Source organism: Numenius arquata, chromosome 1, assembly GCF_964106895.1.
Source record: "Numenius arquata chromosome 1, bNumArq3.hap1.1, whole genome shotgun sequence".
Classification (NCBI taxonomy): Eukaryota; Metazoa; Chordata; class Aves; order Charadriiformes; family Scolopacidae; genus Numenius; species Numenius arquata.
The window spans coordinates 58,127,535-58,149,387 of NC_133576.1; the positions used below are offsets into that span (position 1 = coordinate 58,127,535).

The window sequence follows — 21,853 nt, forward strand, 5'->3', positions numbered from 1 at the left end:
ACTCTCCTGAACAAAATATATTGTATGAGTACAGCAATACCAATTTAACATGCATAATTATCAGACCCTTTGTCTATATTTTAATTTTATCTTATGTTAGATCTTAATTTTGGTTTTAAACAGTTTTGAGAAATACCCAGTGAAAATGCGTGCATATCTTGGGAAAGAAATAATGATTATGTTTTGCTGCAATAAAAATAATTTTTTTTTCCCTTTTATATCTGTAGCTTCATGAGCTTTCATTAAAAAACCAAAATCCTGTTTGTTGTCAAAGATAGTTTTTAACTTTCCTTTTTAAAATCTATTCAGAAAACCCTATGCCACTTAAGACAGAACACATGAAAGAAAGTCAGTCTTTCTCTTTTCCTTTCCCTCCCTCTTTTTTTTTTTTTTTTTTTTTTTTTTTTAAAGAAGTAACTCAAAATATGTGTGCTGTGTAAGAACGTGTGCTGAAGTTTCATGTTTCAGGTAATCTTCTTTAAAATAATGGGAGTCTAGATTGCATCAGTTAGTTTAAAAACTGCTATGCTATTGGTAGGGACAAAATGGGATTAGAGCCAAAATTTGACTGTGTTACTGCCAAAGTCTGTATCAGATTTAAGACACATGCTTCTGCAAGCTTCCATGAAGGTTGTGAAAAAAGTTTTAATACAGAGTTGGATTACAGCTCTCGAGCTCAAAACATTGGCCATTACACTACCATCTTAAAAGGCTGCTGTAACACGGAGCACAGAATACAGCAGATTTCTTACATTTTCTGGACCACAGATGGATTTTGAATGCCTCTTTGTGTCTTGATGGAAGATATATTAACTTCGTTAACTGGAATCCATACCTGATCACTTGTGAGCGTGTATGTGTAAATATACAGATACATATCTATTTAAATCCTTATCATGATTTTCTTTCAAGTGTATCTAAAATCTACTCTAAGAAATGACATTCTCTAGATGAACTTACAATTGTTTTGAGCAGTAAAGAGTCAGATATTTACTCTCGTATGTTGGAATCCTTTGTGAGTTTATAAGAGAAATTCTGGAAGCTTTTCTTTTCTGTATTGCTGATAGAGAAATGCATTTTGAAACAGACGCCTCTAGCTGTATGACGACGACTGCGTAGTAACTTGTGGATTTTAAACATCAGAATGTACAAACCGTGGGCAACTGTGAATATTTTCATAGTTTCTTTTCTACATCTGCTGCAAGGATCTGACTATGAGAATGGATCTGTGAAGGTAAGTGATCTTTATTTACTGTCATTCGTAATAGTTCAAACTGCCGGAATTACATACATGTAATGTGCAAGGTGGAGGTCTTTTTGCTGTTGTGATGTTTGGGTTTATTTTGTGATGGTTTAATTGCACAGATGTTTAGTGGCCATAAAGGAAAGGAGAATCTATAAAGAAGTTAAATCCATATTTGCTGTTTAATATTTTTTGTCTTTTTACTAGTTATTATTAAGCACTTGTTGCATACTTTGTTCTTAAGTTAAACTTTTAGTGTCAGTCATGCAAAATAAAAGCAAAATCTAAACAAAAATGCAAGGCAGAGCATTTGGAATACTTTTAAAAACACTTTTTAATTTCAGGTATTTAGAATTGCAGGTATTAGTATCCTGTTACTAAAAATTTACCTCTAAAAAACACGTGTTCACTTGTTTGCCAGAAATCAGAGAAAAGTTTTTCTTTTGTTTTATTAGAAGATGTTATCCATGACTTTAAAATAAGCAGCAGCTAGTAATAATAGAGCACTTTGCCTGGGAATTAACCTTTCTTCTGAATATAATACATGCAACAAAATTTAAGCTGAAACCTCACCTTGAGAGTAGGATTTTTCAGATCTGACTTTCTGCAACAATGTGAGAACATCCAGGACAATCATTTAGAAAAATCAGAACAAAAACTGGAACAAGTTTCTGCATGTGCAGCGTGTCCAAAAATGATTAATTCGGTGTGTGGTCCAGAACAAACTATTTGTTTTTAACTAACAGAGCAAAACAAGCTAATACTTTTGTTTTCCGTTCAGAAAACCTCCCGCTTGCAAGAGATGACCACACACTAGTCTGTGAACTGCACTGCATGTTGACCTGCGTTTTAGAAAAGAAATGCTAAGTTCTGTGCTTAATTGCAGACTGCTGTTGCCAGCACAAGAAGTTAGCAGTGGTGAGCGATGTGTGCCTCAGGATGACTAATGACTAACCCCTTTGCCTGCTCACCATTCACAAGCTTTTAATTTACAACCTCAGCAGCCAGTGCTTTGAAAGCATTAGGATCAGAGTAATCAGTCTTGTATACATTACCTTTATGAACCGCGTGACAAATCACTGGTTTCTTCCATGTAGGAATCACTTTATTTAAATCAGAAAGTGCTTTCTAATACAGAATACTAACCATTTTATAATTGGCAGTGATGAAACTCTGTTCTCACATGGGACACAAGTTTATTCAGCATAATAGTAAAAAACTAGTTAGTCTTTTAATTAAATTTTGAAATCCACTTTGCCTAGAATAAATGCAAGGGCTCTTCTTGCTAATTTTAACTGGTTTATAGATCATTACTGTGATAGCATTGTCCATTCAACATATGTACATCTGTAATTGTTTCCATTGTAATTTGGCTACCATTCTCAAGAAGCCAGCCTAGCCACAGAGTTTTATATAATAACAAATCACTGGTAGTTTCCAAGACTATCCTGACGCTATCGTGTAGATCACACTAAAAAGGGCTGTGTTTCACGTGCATTGGCTGCTGATTGCCACAAGGAAAAGACTGTTTTTCCACTTGTTCTGGCTCTTTCTGTGTAGACAGAGATTTTTGGCTAAGTTGTGGATTATTTTTCCTGTAATGTTTTACATAGTATATTAGATTTCTGGGTTGTTTTAGCATGTATGACCTGTGGGCTTTTGTGTGTCTACATATGTGGATATACCCCATAAAAAATCCTTCATGTTACAGTGTTTAATGGTACACAGAGTAGGTTATGCCTGTTCTTACCAGTTGCACCTCAAATTGAATTTGCAGAACATAGAAATGATGTATTGCATTCATCTATCATACCTTATTTTTTCTAAAGTTCTTTAAGATCCATGACAGTATCCCCTGGATAAAAACCACCAGGTCAGGATGCAGGTAATATGCAATTAGCGAGATCCAAGAAGGGTTAATCACCAGCAACCTGCTTTTGCCCTGTTATGAGTCCAAGTAGCTGAGCTCTGCCCAGGACACCTGAAGTTTTAAAGCTGTTGATGGTTTAAACCAGTGGTGTCAGTGTGGTATCATGCGATAGAGTTTTGAGGGGCTAAGGATTTAAATACTCTCTTATTGTCCTTCCACAAATATCCTAATTAATGCTGTGAATAGTAAAAAGCTTATGTATAGTTGCCGTGATTCAGCAAGTACCTCCGTTGTGCTTGGCTTTTCTCAACCTTTAAAAATGCTATCCTCTGCCAGCTGCAGGAGTCCCTTTTCCCCCCATGTGCACACCAAGGCCGGTTGTCCTCTGCCCATCAGGCCCAGCTCCTCCTTTCTCTCTCCATTCCTCACCTGTTCCAGTCACAGCACTTGACCAATTTCCCCTCCCCTCCGGGACTCAGGGTCTCAGTTTCCCTGCTGGGCTCCCATTTGTGTTCTCTGTGTGCTGCCCGCCTTCCCACTTGCTTCCTCCTGGGTGGGGATGTCCTGCTTCTCTCTCAGACCCTCAGGAGGTCTGTCCCAGTTCCTCAGAGACAGCACTACTGGACTTTTTTGCTTTCCAGTCATGTCTGACCAGAGTACCCCCTTCCCTCCTCCATGCTTTGCTTCTTGCTTTGTCTCTGTAGTCAGGACTTCCTGGCTTTCCTTTTCCTGACCTTGGTTTCTAGATCTGGTCTTCCCAGGTGCTCTCAGCCTCCTTGGCCAGGTCTTGCCCTCTTCCATCAGTGTTCATCTCCTTCCCAATCCAAAGGTAGTTCTGGCAGCTTCCCTTCCCCAGCTGCCCAACCCCCATGGCCTGAGGGAGAAGAAGGGCAGGTCCTCTGCTCACAGCCCCATAGGCTGGACCTGTGGTGGCCTGCACCCGTCTCTTGCTGCACCCCTGAATGGAGTGGGGACAGCACAGGCCCCATCTGCTGAGCATCTAGCGGCTAAACCCTGACAGGTCTCTGGTGTTGCTCTCAGAGGTTTTGACGTTTGGGTGGATTTTTGCAGAGATAGCAGTAGACACATTTGGGCCAAGTGAGGTTCCTCAGGTGTCAAAATTTCACATCTGTGACCCACAGTGAGGAAACGCCAGATGTTTGCAAAGATGAGATGATTGCCACAAAATGCTTTTTTGCACAGATAAAGAAGGAGCTTCATCCTCAACTGCAGTCAAGACATTTTGACAGAGAAAGCAAAAAATTATTAAAATCGTTTTGAGGCAGACATCTGGTGTGGAAAGTTTCAGCCTGAACATCTAATGTCTGGCAGTGATATAAACAACTGGAAAATGGTCTCATGATGGGAAGCAGTGGGCAGCCTCGGACTGGGACAACGCAGCCGTGGAGGTGTCAGGCTGGCTTCTTTGGCTGAACCCACGTCAAGGCTGGCAGCAGGCCCTCTGCTCACACACCAGTTGCTTGGTTCAGGATGCCAGCCTGACATGCGAGGTCCTCATTGAAAAATTATATTTCTGCGTGGGTTTTCTGAAGGCTGAGCATTATTACCATTACTTTTTTTCATCAGGAAATGCTTTAAAAATTCCTTGTTGAAGTTTTGTCCTGACAGTCTCTTACATTTTGGAACCCCTCAACTAGGGAACCGCAAACTTCACCATCTCTTTTCCTGTCTCTCCCCCACACATTTTTCCTCTCATAGAGCAATGACAGACATAGGCTACTTTTTCCAGAATTTTAAAATTAGATGCAAAGAGCTATGTCCTATATTCATCGGAGCCGAGACAATTTTTTTTGCCAAGAAAAGCCAATGATCTGTCAGAGTTGTTCCTGCCTTCCAACACTAAAACTGCCTCTCTAATGAGGCTGCAAGGTCTTGATCTCTGAGAATTTAAGTCTCATTGCTCCCTGCCCTTTTCTGCCCCATATGTTATTAATAAAGTGCTGGGGGGAAGGCAAGAGAAAGGGACAACTGGTAATGCCCAGGTTATAACAGAATCACAGACTTTTCTTTTTTGTAGAGGTCTTCTCCCCATGGTGAACCCTCCTCTCGTTCATTAGAGAGAAATCCACAGCTGATTGGCCTGAGGAGTACCATTGAACTAGAAATCTGCTTTCTGATCAGAAGACCGAGGGGTTAGTTACGCTTAGCCCTGGAGCTAAACATGGCCGCTCTCTGTTACATGCACTTCTTTTCCACAGCTAAACCTTTTTTACTTCTGCACTAAACATCAATACAGCCTTGAGTGGTCATTTTTGCTGTAACAGATCTTCTTAGATTCAACAGTCTCATATTGCCACTGTGAGCTGGACAGAGGTGGAAGCTGCTTTCCAAAACCAGCTGGTGCATAGTCCCTGTCTGCTGATGAGCGTGAAACAGGTCATGATCCTCACTGCCATGGACTGCCACGATCCTCAGTCCCTGGACCACCTAAGTGGAGAATGCTTTGCCCCTGGGAAGACATGGAAATACCGGAGAACCATCACACCGTGAGCAGAAAGAATCGGGAAGCTCTTTGCATCTCTCCCTTCCTAGAGCCAGCTGCAGTCTGTCTGTCTGTACAACCAAAACAGACAGAGCTCTGCAAAGAAACCTAAGCAGCAGAGCTGGACATAAGCTTGCGTGTCTGTAATTACAACTCTGTTTTTCAGATAGATTGACACAGCTCTCTAATAACTGCTTGCAAATGTTGCTCAGTTTCTAGAAAAGAGAGATTCTAACAAATCTATCTCCTGGGTTATCTTCCTCAAAGGCAACTCCTGGAAGTACAGCAAACTGCTCAACAGCTGGAAAAAGCAACTCTAAAGGATGTTGGAAACAATTCCTCTGTTTAAACTAGGCTTTTCATCCTCATATCCAACTTCCTTTCAAAGTTAGCAAACTCTTTTAAAATAAATATTATGAAACAGTGGTTTTTCAGAAGTGTTTTATTATCCCAGCTTTGTCACTGCTGCTTTTGATTCTCCATGATTACCATCTCTGATAGGCACGATGAGGCAAAAACGTGTGAAAATGTATTTCCCACATTCCTGCAGAAATGATCGCCTGTGCTTTTCCTTCAGTGGTGGGAAGCTATCGGGGAGGCTGTGAGGAAAGCCAATTTGTTTTGACTTATCTGCTACTGCCTTGACAAGGTACAATGAAGGATAACAGAACAATTCCATATTGTTGCTATGCCACACGGCATCCGTCCTTGGCTCTTATCAATTTGGAAAGGAAACTACTAACACACAGCTACTTTATCTAGAGCAGTTCTTGCTCATGAGAAATAGTGAAAAAATCTCTCCCAGCTGCTGTTCCAGTCCAGTCCACCTCAGCTACAACTGTAATGTCTGAGTATAGAGCACAGCTCTGAGAAGTACATCAGGCTGTTCAGATTAATGAGATGCAGCATCTGAGAAATTAATTCTATTAGTCAGCTGTTTGAAATGAAGACAACGCTAATTGAACTTTGACATCAGTCGTGGCTCACATCTGAAACTGTGAAACCAAAGGAAGCCAGGAAGGCAGGCTCAGGGGGCAGTGGAGCAACTTTCTGTTAATTTGTGGCCACAAGGCAACCAAAACAAGCAAGCGGCTCAGGCTCAGCAAGTGTTGCTTGTTTCTGCCTTATATAGCCTATTTGTGCTTTCTTCGTCACAGGCATTTGTGATGTTTCTAACCACTGATGTGGTGGCACTGATGGAGGCTCCCACAGGAGGCAAACAGAGAAATAGCCTGCTCGAAAATGGAAAAAAAACCTGGTGCAGACTCTGGCTTATGAGACCTCTACTGTTGTGTCTGAAAATTTTATTCTGATCATTGCTGTCCCTACTTCAGACTAGAGCTAAGAAAGGTTTACTTGTGTCTTATCTCCTGTAGACACCATATCAGTATATGGGAAAAATAAATAAGGTACAATTGTTGTAGGTGATAACTCATTTACTCTTATTCCCATTAAAAACCTTCTACATTAGTTTTTATAATTATCACTAAATGACTGGGATCTGTGTTTCTTTTAGACTGTTCTCTCAGGGCAAGTAAATCAAGTTATAAAACTGGTTATTGCTATTTCTTGGGCTTGGTTTTGAGATGTAGTCCCTGGATTTGCTGGGGGGATAAAATGACCTTGCTGCAGGGAAGATAACTCAATATAATACCTTTTCTAAAGAAACCCTTATTCCTTAGGAGTTCCTTATACCTCCCACTATGGGCCAGTCCCTTATCTACTTCTCCCTCTGCTCCCTACCTCTCCAGCATGTTTTTGGAATCTTCATAATCCTTGTTGGGATTTGGGAACATGGACAATATGCTATGTGCCCCCAGTACAGCTGCAGAGATCCCATTTGCCCATGGGAAGACCAAGCAGAATTTGCTCTTTTTTCGATGTCCTTGTGAAGGAGCTATATATGGGCTTCTGTCAATGAGTAGCAGAACAATTGAGCAAGGTATTTTAGTTTGGTGGCATTAAGAAAAATTCAGCTTCCTGAAGGACATCTGCGTATTTTTTCTGGTTGCCCCCAAATGTGACTTAAACTGTGCGACCACTCAGCTAGTGGTAGAACGCCATCTAGGATCCTTGCCGCTTCAGCAGAGTCATATTGAGTGCAAGGGACGTGCAGCTGAACACATGGGATTTGGCAATCCAATGTGGGCGCCACACGGGTTGGGGAAGGGGTGATTGCTCGCCTTGTTATCAGGATGTCAGGATGGCTTTGTCTGAGACATGCTTCCAGATGCTGGCTTAGTTTTGAGAATTCATTGTCACTGGGTGCAGCGTGGTCACTATTTGTGTGTAGCTGGGGAAGGAATTCTATTTGAGTCAGGTTGAATTGCAAAAAAGTTGCATCGTGTTACTGTCTCATATGTCATGTTGCACGTAGAGAATGTGCCATACAAACAGGCAAAACTTTGCACTTTAATTAGCAATGTGACTCAGAAACCACATTAAGATACTTTCCTGCACTGCTAGGGAAATATTACTTAAGAAAAATTACAATTCCAGGAAAATGTGTGCATGTGATTGGGGTAACATAAGTTCATTCAGTATTGGCAATAACTTTGCTTTGTGAAGTGACATTTTGAAACCTGGCTGTCCAATTGGCTAGTCACACTTCCAAAACATTTCTTAAAGTGTCTTGGGGCAAACCCAGAAACCAATGAAAGCACTAACTGAAGGAACCTTCATCACATTAAAAAATACTTTCAAGTGTTAAAGGAAGAAATAGTCGCCTGGTTTCATTCAGGTGTCTGTTACTGAGCCATTCCAAAATCACTTTCCAAACCCCAGTGACTTCCAAAGAATGGACAAATATCAAAAGAAAGTAACTAGTCTGGACATGCTCTTTGTAAACACATATAATATGCTATTTTTGACACACGTGCCCTGTCACAGTGTTAGACTGCATCTAAAATTGTGTACGATGAAGTAAGTGCTACATAATGTTTCTAGCTGTGCTCTGTACTGAGCGTCAACAGCTGCCTGAACAGATTGCAGCAATGCAAGACAATATGAACAAGCATGCAAGTAGAGGCTCAGAAAACATACTGTAAGACTCCAAAAGCTGTCAGTGGCATTCGGGATATATCACTGAGTTAATATGCTGGACGTTTATGACAATCCACCTGTGACCTTTCACTGACCAAGCAAATGCACTTTGTGTGATCACCGTAGGAGGGACCTAAAGGTAAACTCTCAACGTAGATGACTAGGCTTGAACAGAAAGAAACTCCATACCATAGTAGACCTACTCTTTTCTTCCATCTGCCTGTCCAGCTTTTCCATCACTGCTGACAAAATGATGCGCAGTGGATGTTGTTACCTTCAAAATCACACTTCAGCTGCTGTGAGGAGGTTTCCCACGAAAGCCAGAAGACCTGACTACGGGAAGAAATATTTGTTTAATGAGAGTTGTAGTTGATTCTCAAAATATTTGCTGGCTGGAAAAAAAACTGCCTTATTTTCATGTAAAGATCTCGCTGGCTAAAAGTATATAGTTGTCAGAGGTATTTTGATAAAATATTATCAGTCTCTGATTGCTTTGAACATGAAAAAGAATATGAAATATTCTGAGATTTATGCTTTCACAAAATCATGTACAATTTTGATGTCTTCAGTTTTCAGTTCTATACCATGAATACAGCAACCAAAATATCTCACCTTTGAGGATTTTGATAATGTAAGCATGCTACTAAAGTGCTAGAAGTTTGATTTGTTTGCTGTAGCACCACAAAAACTCTATTCTAGTTCAAAGGGCCATACGAAATATAAAACAGCTGCTCTTTTGAAGCCATAGGGTAGCTAATATTATTTACTTGTGAAAACATATCATCTTCAGCTAAACTAGAAGCTGTTTTATCACCACCTCGACCACTAAGTTTAGAAAATGGGTAATTAGGTTTCCTGCCTCCACTGGAAATAAGGCTGGAGCCCAAGGAGACCGGCTCCCAAGGAGGGGAATCTGAAGGGGACTTTTTCCCACAGTGAACATCTGAGGTGGAGCAGTCTAGAAGTTGCTTCTCCTCCAGTTTTGAGTCTTAGTCAGATGACCTACTGACTAGGTTTTAGCAAAAGTGCACTGGCAGCCCAGAAAGCCAACCACATCCTGGGCTGCATCAAGAGAAGTGTGGCCAGCAGGTCACGGGAGATGATTCTACCCCTCTCCTCTGTGCTCGTGAGACCTCACCTGGAATACTCTGTCCAGCTTTGGAGTCCTCAACACAGGAAGGACATGGACCTGTTGGAACGAGTCCAGTGGAAGGCCACAAAGATGATCAGAGGGATGGACCATCTCCCCTATGAAGACAGGCTGAGGGAGCTGGGGTTGTTCAGCCTGGAGAAGAGAAGGCTCCCGGGAGACCTCATAGCAGCCTTGCAATATCTGAAGGGAGCCTACAGGAGAGCCAGAGAGGGACTCTTTGTTGGGGAGTGTAGTGACAGGACAAGGGGTAATGGTTTTAAATTGGAGGAGGGGAGATTTAGATTAGATATTAGGAAGAAATTCTTTACTGTGAGGGTGGTGAAGCACTGGAACAGGTTGCCCGGGGAAGTTGTGGATGCCCCATCCCTGGAAGTGTTTAAGGCCAGGCTGGATGGGGCTTTGAGCAACCTGCTCTAGTGGAGGTGTCCCTGCCCATGGCAGGGGGGTTGGAACTTGATGATCTTTAAGGTCCCTTCCAACTCTAACTGTTCTATGATTCTATGAAAAGAGGCCCTCAAACTTCACATCTGTACAGTGAGAAATGTGACAGTGTTAGCTAAATGTGTCCCTGTCAGCTCCCTGCTCCCTCATACAACACCTGGTCAAACTATTAGTTTTACCATTTTATGTTCCTCCCAAACCCACAGTATCATATCTGTCAGTCCTTCTTTCTGTGCTCTGCCAATTCTCCACTGCTCTTCTTACAAGACGGGGCTTTATGCAGTTTCTCGTTCAGCAGCCATGACACACAGGACTTCAGGATGAAGTGGTGTGATCAGACAGTCACCCTTTCCTGAGAGGATGCATGGCCAAGGCCAACACTCTTTGAGGCAGATAAGGGAGAGGTTTTGCCTAGCCTGTAGGTGGGGCAAATAAAAGTATTTTTCCTGTACCTGCTCTTCAGTCCTTGAGCTTTTTCTGGGCAAGCGGGCACTGATGAGGGTAGAGAGGTGACCACTCAAAGTACCATTTCCTCCTCTGCAGGCACAGCAGGAGGAGCTGTCTGGGTGTTACACCCAGGTGATGCATGTCTCAGGTATGTGTATTTTTGCTGGTGAGAGTTATATGGAGTCTCCCTTTGATGCAGTTGCAGAAAATGCTGTAGTAGTGGGCACAGCTGAAAATATCTGCAGGCAAATCAAAGCATCAATTTTCTAAGGGGGCTTTGGAAAACAGAAAGTTTTCCTGGTACTTCACCTCTGAGCCCCAAAACCCTGACTTCTTTGACTATCATATGTCTGATACAAACCTGGGGTTTCTCAACTGTAACACGGTCTGTATTAATTTTATATTCGGGGAAAGAATGTTGAGTCCGCTTTTAACCTCATAAAGAAGAAATACAGTCCAATTGCATAACTTTTGCTATATACTTGGACAATCTAGCTATATGCTTTCAATACAGTTCTCACTGGAGAAAGCACCTTTTTAAGAAAGTGGAAATCTGCCTCACAGGACCTAAACTTGTCCCCACCATAAGCAACATGTCCCTTCAGGTTATTAATGCTGCAACTGTGATGATCAAGTGAATGTTCAGTCTGGATAAGGCAGTGCATTGAGAGAGCCTAAACTTTTTTCTAAGTATCAGAAGAGACCTGAGTATCTGTTTAAAAAGTCACCATCTGAAGGTGGAATGAATTAGTACATGCTCCTGAAACTTCATCCATGCTCCTGATAATGATGGCAAAGCCTGTAATAATCACTGAAAAATCCCATGACAAGCCCATCTGTTTCAGAGAACAGTATTAATTGGAAATCAAAATTTCTCATTGTTTTGTCTCTCTGGTCATGTTCACTGTAATTCAAAGTAGTTTATTTGTGCACTAATAACACATAGACAATTCCAGAGGGGATACAGTCAGAGATGGGACTTCATATATCAAAAGTTCATAGCAGACAGAGAATCAAAATTCTGATTTTATTGCAGCTGTTGAAAAGTAGATGTTCTTTCCTCAGAAATGAAATACAATGGTGATGATAAAATTAGTGCAAACTAGTATGTGTCAGACATGTGGCACAGTTAGACGCCTCACGCTAGATGTTTATAGGGTGATGCAGTTGCTTGTTGATAAGTCAGTAAGTCATTCCGGCAAGCCTGATGTTTTCAAGCTGCAGAAGATTCACTATTTTATTACCCATTTTGCAACACCCCAAGGATACAAAATGCTGTATTATAGACAATATTTGTTATGATAAAATTTGGCAATGGTTGAGCTGCTGATATCTCACAATCATGTCCCCTCACTCTGAGAAATATTTTCTGTGTTTCCCTGGTACTGTCTTTGGATGAATGCCTGCCGTTGTTTTCTGTTGTCTTTAACTTTGGTTGTAACACCAGGTTAGGGATCATCTCTTTATCTTGTTTTGCACCTGACCCCATGCTCTTAGAAGCCACGATAATGCTAAAAATACTACTGATAATGACGAAAATCCTCAAAAAGAGTTCCACTTACTGCAATAACTCCACACAAGCTCGTCATCCTCACTAGGAAAATGGTCAAACAGGAGACCTTCAGACACCATGTAGATCTTTGTGTTGTCCTCACAATGGCAGGAGCTGCCCTGTTTTCCTGCCAAGAGAGAACAAGACTTTTCCACAGGAACTCTCTTGCAGTTCCCTGGCTGTATCAGCTCTTAGTCTCTGTGCCGCGAGCCACAGCACGGCTGGGCAACTACCCCATGGATTTGAGGCAGGGAATGAAGTGCTTTCCTCTATCAAGGCAACTGCCAATGCTGGCCTTCAGCCAGTCCCAGGTCCTTCAGGCCTTGATGCAGTTGCTCTTCCTGGCGGTTTATATTTGTGTACCTGAGAAAAATTGACCACTGTCCCTCAGACATTGCCTGTGCTTTGGATAATGAGAGGGGATTTAATCTCATTTGACTGCTCTCAGTAGAGTGGGATTCAGGTCAGGTAACTACAGCTGAGCTGACTCCTCCTTCAGTGTCAATGGAGAGAAAGAGGCAGTTGGGAGGCATAGTTTATGAGATAAACAGACTTTAGAACGAGATGAACATGCACCTGATGGACCCATTTTTCTCTATTAACTCTAATAGGCATCTCAGATAACTAGTTCATATTCAGTCAGGTGAATGATACCCGTAGGATCAGATATTTTATTATTTTTAATGATTGTGGGGTAGCAGGGAGCTGTAGGCATCCCGTCTCTGCAAGATGACCCCGTAACAACAATCAGCTCATATGCTATTGTAAAAACAATTTGGGGAATGCAGCATGGAGGAAAAGGAGGTTATTTTCAGGTGTAGCATACATAGCAGCAAAATTCCTTGGTATTTTCATGTGGTGATGAATCATATCCTGAGTATTTAAACTGGTTTGAGTCTAGTTCTGAGAATAGCCTTCAGGCAGCACTGGAGTAGGGACAGTTCAGCTTCTGGTTGTGTCAAGTCTTTGTCTTCTACATGACTCCTCTTGAACTGAATGCAGCTGCTACTGCTGTATGAAGCACACAACACTCATGTATGTTCAAGATGTCCTCACATGCTGCTAGTACTCTTTGTCCATGTCCAAGTGCCTTCGCTTTGCGATGAAATCTTCCCCCCAGACTGGTTAATTTTGAAAGACTTAGTTTGAACTTAGCTTAAACCTGTTTGGCCATGTTTGTGATACAATGGCATTAAGAGAATCATCACTCTGCGTTATGCAGCTACACTCTGCTTTCCCTGGCAAGATAAAGCCATCACCTTCTTTTTATTGCTTAACCGCTGGGAAGATGGATCATAAAACAGTGCAAGGTTATTGAGAGGTTCCTTAATCATTTGTCCTGGCCCCAGACACAATGACAATGTTGAAGATTTCCACTGGTATTTATGCAACACTTACCACAATAGTATCTGTGACCCTAACTCAGGAAAACATTCCTTTTCAGAATAGCTCTTACACGTGTTTAGCTTTAAGCAGAAGTTTGTGTCCCACTGTGGAAAAGGGCTGTGAAGCTGGGGCTTAAGGAAAGTAGTCATCTGTGTTAGCTTTCAGGAAGTCCTTTGTCCCGGTTTGAAGTAAAACCGAACCAATTTTCTGTTCTGTAACTTTACATCCTAGCTAGGCCTCCTCTAACTCTCTGAAATTAACGGCATATTGTGGAGAAAACTGCTCGTTCTCAGAATGATAAGACCAATGTTTGTGCTCCATGCCAAGGAATGATATGCAGGGAGGCCCTTGCTTATACTTATTGCTATAACAACCAAGGTCAGCCAATTTCGTTATTTGCCCCCTTAGAGGGTCGGAAACGGAAAAAACGTAGAGGGGTCACATCAGTGGGGAGGAGTGGACAGGACAGGTGACCCAAACCTGACCAACTGAGGTATTCCATCCCATCTGCCCCATGCTCAGTATAAAGGCTGAGGGATCAAAGGGTCAGCCCCTTTTTCCTGCGATGGCCGATGTCCAGAGAGGACTCTGTCTGTTCATCTGCCTTTGATCCCGATCCGTGTGTTCCTGACTCCAGAGCTGGAATCCAGTTCCCATTCGTCACTGAGCCCAGTCTGGGACTTCCCCAGTGCCTGCCAGTGATGTGACTGTCATCCTGGGAGCTTGATACGGTTTTGTATATATTGTATCTATTTCATTATTTTCTTCTTTATTTTTATTTTAATATTAATTCTTCATTAAAGTAGTTTAGTTCATTCTAAACTTCTGAACCTCTTTATCTCTTTCTCCTCCTCTCTCCTCTTTTGGGGGGGGCAAGGGGGGGGAAGGGCCATCTGCCGGTCCAGTTTTGGTAAATTCGGCCGAAACCATGACATCCTTTTCGGTTCTATGGGTGTGCTCGAGTACAGAATCACAGAATCACAGAGTGAAATGCAAGCAGGAGTTTCCTCAGACTGAGAAAAATATGGATTATGATCAAGCTTTTTTTTCTCATGCCTTCTTATGCACACAAAATATCATTTTGCAGGATATTGCATCTGTTTTCTTAAATAAAAATACCGATAGTTACTGATGGCCTTTAAAAGAATTAATTTTGGGCCCTATGCATGTGTTTATGCTATAAATCCTCAAATAAACCTAGGACTTTAATGGGCCTTCTTTTTACTATCGCATTCTACACATCCTTCCTCCATTGTTCAAAATATCTCCAGAATATCCTCAAACACAGCATTAACACAAAGACCATCTGTGCCAGGCTAAAAAGAGCAGCACATGGAAAAGAAAAGGGGTTCTGCAAACATGGGTTCGGTTGACTCACTCAGACATCAGTTTGAAAAGGATAGGGTATTTTTTCTTAGGCAAGAAATGTAGGAGCTTGTCAAGCATGGAGAAAAGGTGCAAAGTGCTGAGCTGTAGCACCTGACAGGAGATTGTCAATAGTAATTCTCAAGAAAGGTCCCAGTTTGAACAGTGCAGATTATGTGTGGGATTGTGCTTCTGTATGACATGATGCATAAGCCAAATATTTGACTAGCATAAATCAATGGGGTAATGAACTCGGTGTCTGATTTAAGCTCGCGTCCAAGGTGGGAAAGGCCACTGAATGTATCACTGCTTCTTCTCTTGTTCCTTTCCAACGCTAACTACTTTTAGGGTTTTTCTGGCATCCGAGATTGCTAGGAAGAAGACAGATAGCCCATTATGGTTTCTTTTGGAAGGATAAAAGTTGTAATTATCCCAAAATCACAATGTTAACCCATGTTATCATTTCCTGATGTCAGTGATTTTGCTCATAGCCCAAATAGAGGAAAACAGATAGTCCTCTTTGAGTTGAAGAATAGTTTTGGGACATATGAGAGGTCAATGTTATGAAAAACATACAACTTCATTTAAATATGACTGATTTTTACTTCTGCATAGGGGATCCAGTCTTAGATAGGATACTTAGAAAAATGATATTAAGAGCAGCAGTAAGCTGAAGAGATAAGAATAAGCTACTTAAACCTACTACTTTAATATTTGTTGTTGATGGGTTCTATGCAAATATTCCTTGTAGGCAATAGCATTATGTATTAAGTTGACTACAGAGTGTACATTTATGGGTACTGAAAGTTTAGGACATTTGGAGCTTTCCAGTGATAAGGCTCCACAGGTAATTTGTTCCTTTTGGGAGTCTGTAAAAGACATTGCCCTGACCCTTTGCCAATGGCTCCTTCTCTACTTTCTTTCTCTCTGAAGACTTAATGTACATTTTAAGCTTTCTGGGGCCAGAAACCATAATTTTGCTGCCTATGTGACCCACGACAAGTGCAATGAAGTCCTGCTCCACATAGGTTTCAGCCTTTGCAACCAACAACTACCACAGTGGTGATGGCTCACTCAGCTGACTACTAAATTCTGGGTCAATGTAAGGGGAGTGAGGGCATGGAAGGGAGAAAAATGGATATTCCTCTGCACCAGGGGGCTGAACAGCTCAGCCTGAGGTAGGTCTCATTAGAATCCCACCTGGCAGAATACAGGGATAGGAGTTAAAATAAACACAGAAGCACAGTGGTATCCAAGCAGTACATGATGATGAGAGCAGAGTGGAGAGTGGGAGGGGAACCCGGAAGGAATTATCAGATATTATTAATTATCAGAGAAAGCCTAAAAAAGGGAGGTAGGGATACCTGAAAAGTGGAAAATAGTGTGTGCAGGTAACTACAGTCATCAGGAGAAACAGACAGACGGTAACTCTGGTCCTCTTGTTTTTTGCGAAGAGCTGGATCTCCCAAAAATGTCAGTGGAGGTTTCACCTCTCTGCATGCTTCCCTCTGCTTTGTGGCTGAGTGTGGAGCTCCTTTCCTGTTCAAATGCTGACTTAAACCACTGTCCACTCAATATCACTGAGAGAGGGGTTAAAGTTCTTAATCATCACGAGTGGTAGGTTTGGGACGCTGCTGAACCTAACACCTTCCTCCAATTTCACATGTTGAAACATTCATTCACCTTTCTGTGCAAAGCTGCACCCTTCTAAGTGGGGCTTTTCAGTCAGGCAGAGTACATTTGTCTATATCTAAACAGGGCTTGAATTTAAACTGCAGTATATGAAAGAAGTTTCCACATCTGCGTGGTGCTAGCAGCCCTATGGCACATCATCTGCAGTATTACCTGAGACCATAACAGGTTCTGTGTTTTCATTTGATGCTGTCCTTTCCAAAACAGGATGAGCAGCAATGAATGCTTTGGAAGGATTTTGTGATGACACATTATTCAGCGCTGATGTGCCATAGCAAGAGGGTGCCCGACTGGAGCATTTCAGACTGTGGCATCCAAGGTCATAGGGCTCTACCCTGCTGGTAGGGCTGATGCACCTTCCACACTCTTTTCACTTTTTAAGCTTTTAGTTTTGAATGCTTTCAAGTTGTGGACAGCTGTCTCTATGGTCAAAGCATATAAGGGTGAGGGATGTCCCTCTAGATGGTGAACACTCTGTCTGTGCTCTAGCAAGTGTGTAGAAGAATGTTTTAGGTGAGAGTATTGTAGCAGTCTCAAAGGAGTCAAACCAAACACATCATGTGCTATTCATTGTTCCTGTTTTGGCTCTTAGGTAGACTGGAACAAAAATAGGTGCTTCTCTTCAGATGTTTTATACCCCAGATATCTGTGGTGAGATTTGTTTGTCCAAAAATCCACCACACTGATACCTCTTGTGATCTGGTGAGCCTGGCCTTGCTGGGCAGCCAGCAGAAAGATCTTCAATGTGATTTCAAATGAATCATGCCCTAAAAGTGTCTGTATTTCTCTGTCTTGGCTATAGAGGAAGCTGAGAGTGACTAGCTCCCAGGCAAAATAGATATCCACACTGTAAAAACTGACAACTATTTGGGATTCAGCCCTTCCTTAAAAGCTAGCAGTGCCATCAGCTCACCATCTTGCCTACTGTCAGCAGTGCTCAGAGGGAGAGACTCTCTCTCTTATCTCAATGCTGTTGTTGTTACAGGAAAGGGCACCAGGAAATTCTGAACTGGATAGGGATTCCTGTGAAGAAGTTATAAAGTCAGCTGTAAAATCTGTTCCCTCCAGGAAGAAGTCAAAGATAAGAAGAAGGAGGACAATTACTCTGGCATTGCGATGGTAGGCAACTGGCAATCCCCTCAAACTGCAGAGCTTGGATAGGTGTTCACAAACATGAAGAGAGTAGAGACAACAGATTCACTTCAGGGCTGAATAGCCCATACAATGCTGCACAGGGCTGGAGCTGACGGAGTAGTGATAACTCAGTTCCAAGGTCTCTGTGTGAGTTTTGGATGATCGTGGCTTAGTTAATTAGGACACATTTCTGATGACTGCAGAGGGAATTCTGCAATGAGCGCTGCTCCTTCCATTTCCTTTGAACGTGCTTCTCCAACTTCCAATATATGAAACCCAGTACGAAAATGAACAACCTGCACACATAGACAGGCTTTGTCGATACCACTACAATGCATCAATATCAGAGGTACCATTTTTTTAATTACCAGAATTCAAATCCTATTGCAGATGTATTTTTTGGTGTAAAAAATGACTTCTACTAATATAACTTATTCCCCTTTCTGTACAATAGTACTTGTGAAAGCAAAAAGTTGGTTAATTTCAGTGTATTCAGTCCACGTTAAGGAACTTGTACAGCTTTAAAAATATAAAAATTCTTAAAACAGTACAAATTCATGCTTTAGATAAACCCAGAGATCTTTGCTTACCATGAGGAGGCATGTAAACTTCTGTACTCTTTCATCTTAGGTTTAAACCTTATTTTGCTCATATAATGACCATTAATAAAAACTCTTGGTATTTAAGTAAAAGAAATGGAAAATCTAGTCCCAAACTACTGACTCTTACAAGTGCAGGGATATGTCTTCTAATTTACAGAATGCTGTCATCTCATTTTACAGGTTCTCTGCAAATTCAGTCCAGTTCAGAAGACTTAGATGCTGATTCAGCTAGAACATCTTTTTACTGCAAAGAGGAAAAAAAAGTATTATTAATGGGTAATAGAGTTCAGTTTCAATGTCTTTGGTCCCATTACTATTCCAGCATTGGTCCCGCACTTGCATATTTTGCAAGTTCAAGGGAACAGTTTGTGAATGGGAGTAAATATAAGCTGCGGTTCTTAGAACAAACAAGTCTCGGCGCATTGACCTCAAGATGAATTTCAGCTTTCTTGGATCAGCAAAATTCTGGGTAGCTTTTTTGTAAAACTGTCTTGAAAGGCAGTTACTGGTGCTAAGTATTCACATTCCTTCTGAGCTCTCTGTCCATAACTGTTGAGACAGGCTTTCCAGTTTTTGCCACGTATGAAATGTATGAGAAATCATTCACCGATGAAAAACAGCCATCTCTATAATGAAACATGGCAGCTTGCTAGAGCACAATATAATGTTTTGTATGGACATAAAAGAAGAGCAAATAACTTCTTCTGAGTTAACTACATAGGGAATTTTAGGCCAGTGGAAGGTAATTACCCAAAAACGAATTTGGCCCGCATGTACAGGCTAACATCTGTATCATTGCAAAATAAATGCCACAGATGTTTTAATAACAAATAACAGATGCACTCAGTGCCTGGGTTTCAGATCTCATCTAAAAATGTTCTTCTTATAGATGACCCTTTCCCCCACCCCTTCCCCAGTCCTATACAGAGCACTTGCTTGCTACCGGTTCAGGCTGCTACACGCCTCACGCCTCATATCTCCAGATTCCTACACTTCAGCTTTGCTTTTAAGAACCGGTGTTTTATTTATGAGGGCTGGCACGTCAGCCCTTTATTTGCAAGTCAAAAAGTATGGTCAACTGCATGACCAGAGAGCACAGCTGAGAGCACCAGCCCAGCGCAACAGAGCCATTTACAAAGATAACCTTTTACTTGGGTTGGAGGCAATAGTTTTCAGCAGATCTGGTGAGTCAGTGGAAATAAATACACAATGCCTCGATAAAGACATAAACACAGATGTTAGAAAGCAGCAGCCAAGGAAACCAGCATTACTATGGGGTGCTGTGCAATATTAAGTTTCTGTTGAACAGGTGGTTTTTTAAGTGAATAACAACTTTAAACCGATGAGGTAGGCCATTGTAGGGAGCATTCTCCCGTGGAAGTGGAGAATGGTCTCATACGTCATGCAGGTGGGAAATGCAATGACTGCACTAGTGTGGCTGCACAGCCACAGCACTGAGGCTGGACGGAGGCCCCTTTGGCTGATTTGAGCATGACCCAAAGGATAGTCAGGATGCAAAATGGCAGATGCCTCCTGCACTTTGCAGCATGGTAAATCTTGTGTTTGCCCGCCATGTGGATGGGCCCTCATACTTAGGGCAGCTTCCAGCAGTATCACCTGCCCGTGCAGTGATGTCTCATGGGTGCCAGAGTTTTGGCACTGGAGATGACCTCCTGCAAAGGCAAGCCACCAGTTGAACTCATTCAGGCTGTCCATGGGGGTGACCTGGGATTCACACTGGCACAGCTGGCCAGCTCAGGCACAGCAGCCATGGGATGTGAATGTGAATGATGCGAACCAGAGATGTCAGCGTGGTGTCTGCCAGCTTCCCTGGGAAGCTGGGATACCGGGAGTACAGCATTTGTCAAACAGCTGTAGTGGCTGTGATGGAAAGGGTGAGAAAGCGGGCATCTCCCTTGCCCGATTTATACGTGTGCAAAACCTGCAGATCAGTCTGGTGCTGGGCATTGTCAAAGCCCAGAACATCTCTGTGTGCTCCTGTTTTCCCAGGTATTCTTAGCTGTCCTCAGTGACGTGCTGCCTTTTTGTACAAGTGCTCCATGTGCCGCACTGGGGACAGGCTGTAAAGGTACTGGCTTTCTGACATCCCCCTTCCCTTCCAGAGGACGTCTCTGTCAGCACTGGAGCGGTCAGAACAGCAGATCAGGAGAGCATCCAGCCTGGAAGAGCTGCTTCGCATCACTCACTCTGAGGACTGGAAGCTGTGGAAATGCAGGCTAAAACTCAAAAGTCTGGCCAATTTAGACTCCCGCTCTGCATCGCATCGCTCCACCAGATTTGCTGCTGCTTTCTACGATATCGATACACTGAAAGGTAGGTGCAGGTTCGCAGCTGAATTGATGTCAGCTTTGGGACCACCGACTGTTAACTAGTAAAGGGTTAAGTACCAGGGGTTTCCTAGAATACACCCATACTGGAAACAACAGGGCATTCACGGAAAACAACTTTATGAAAAAATGTCAAGCAACAGCCCCAGTACACCTCCCTGTTTTATTGCTGAATCAGGCTTATTGTTCTCTGTATACTCTCCTAAGGGAAGATTGTATTCCGAATGGATTTGTCAGCCCAGAGAAAGGATGGGAAGTCAACGTGCAAAGAACAGGTTGGAATGACTGGTTGAAGGGCTGGCAAGCAGCATTGTGCTAAATCTCAGAATTTGCTTGCAGGCAGAAATAAATGAGATTTACTGCAGACATAGAAATCCCTTCTTTTATTAGGTGTGCTCTGATATAAGGCATTGCATCAGCAGCAGTGTCTGGGTGGGATTTGCACAGGGAGGACGTATTGCCCTAATTTCAATCTATTGGAGGAAGTCTCTCTGGAGAGAAGTAGATCTTGAAAGAACCAACCAACACTTGAATGTGGGGAATCACAATCTATTCCTTCACCTGGAGCAAAAATGAATATTGTTCCCTGTAGCTGAGAGACTTGAGAGGCATCGTATGTTCACTGATGTAAAATAAAGCATCAGTTACTATACTTTGGCTGAGCAAATGGATATCCTACAGCAAAGCTACGCTACAGCCTCGCAAAGGAGAGACCAAGCTATTCTTTTGTTCAGTCTTTACCCTGAAGGATATGATCACATCAATTTCCTTTTGGGAAATCAGATACTGCTGATCCTGTTCCAGTACCACTTTTATAATAACCACAACCACTTTGCACACCATTACTTTGCTAAATTATGGCTGAGCAAAGGTCTTAATTTGCATCTCTGAGCCATAGCACAGAAATGCAGACATGAATGCCAGTCTGAAAAGGGCTTTCATACAACGGGCATGGTTTTAAGCTTCTCATAGAAAATTTTCACAGAAAAAGCTAAATCATAGAATTGTCTAGGTTGGAAGGGACCTTTAAGATCATCTAGTCCAACCATCAACCTCACTCTGATAAAAAACCATC

The 21,853-nt window shown here is 42.2% G+C and overlaps 1 protein-coding gene across 1 annotated transcript in view; it reads left to right on the plus strand.

The window, feature by feature from the left end:
- The first annotated feature begins 647 nt into the window (after positions 1–647).
- Positions 648–21,853, plus strand: part of VEGFD (vascular endothelial growth factor D) — a 31,964-nt gene continuing 10,758 nt past the window's right edge. The window contains exons 1-2 of the mRNA XM_074153082.1: positions 648–1,234; positions 20,554–20,764. Coding sequence (XP_074009183.1) covers positions 1,145–1,234; positions 20,554–20,764 — 301 coding nt within the window. The 5' untranslated portion in view covers positions 648–1,144. The remainder of the gene's footprint in view (positions 1,235–20,553; positions 20,765–21,853) is intronic.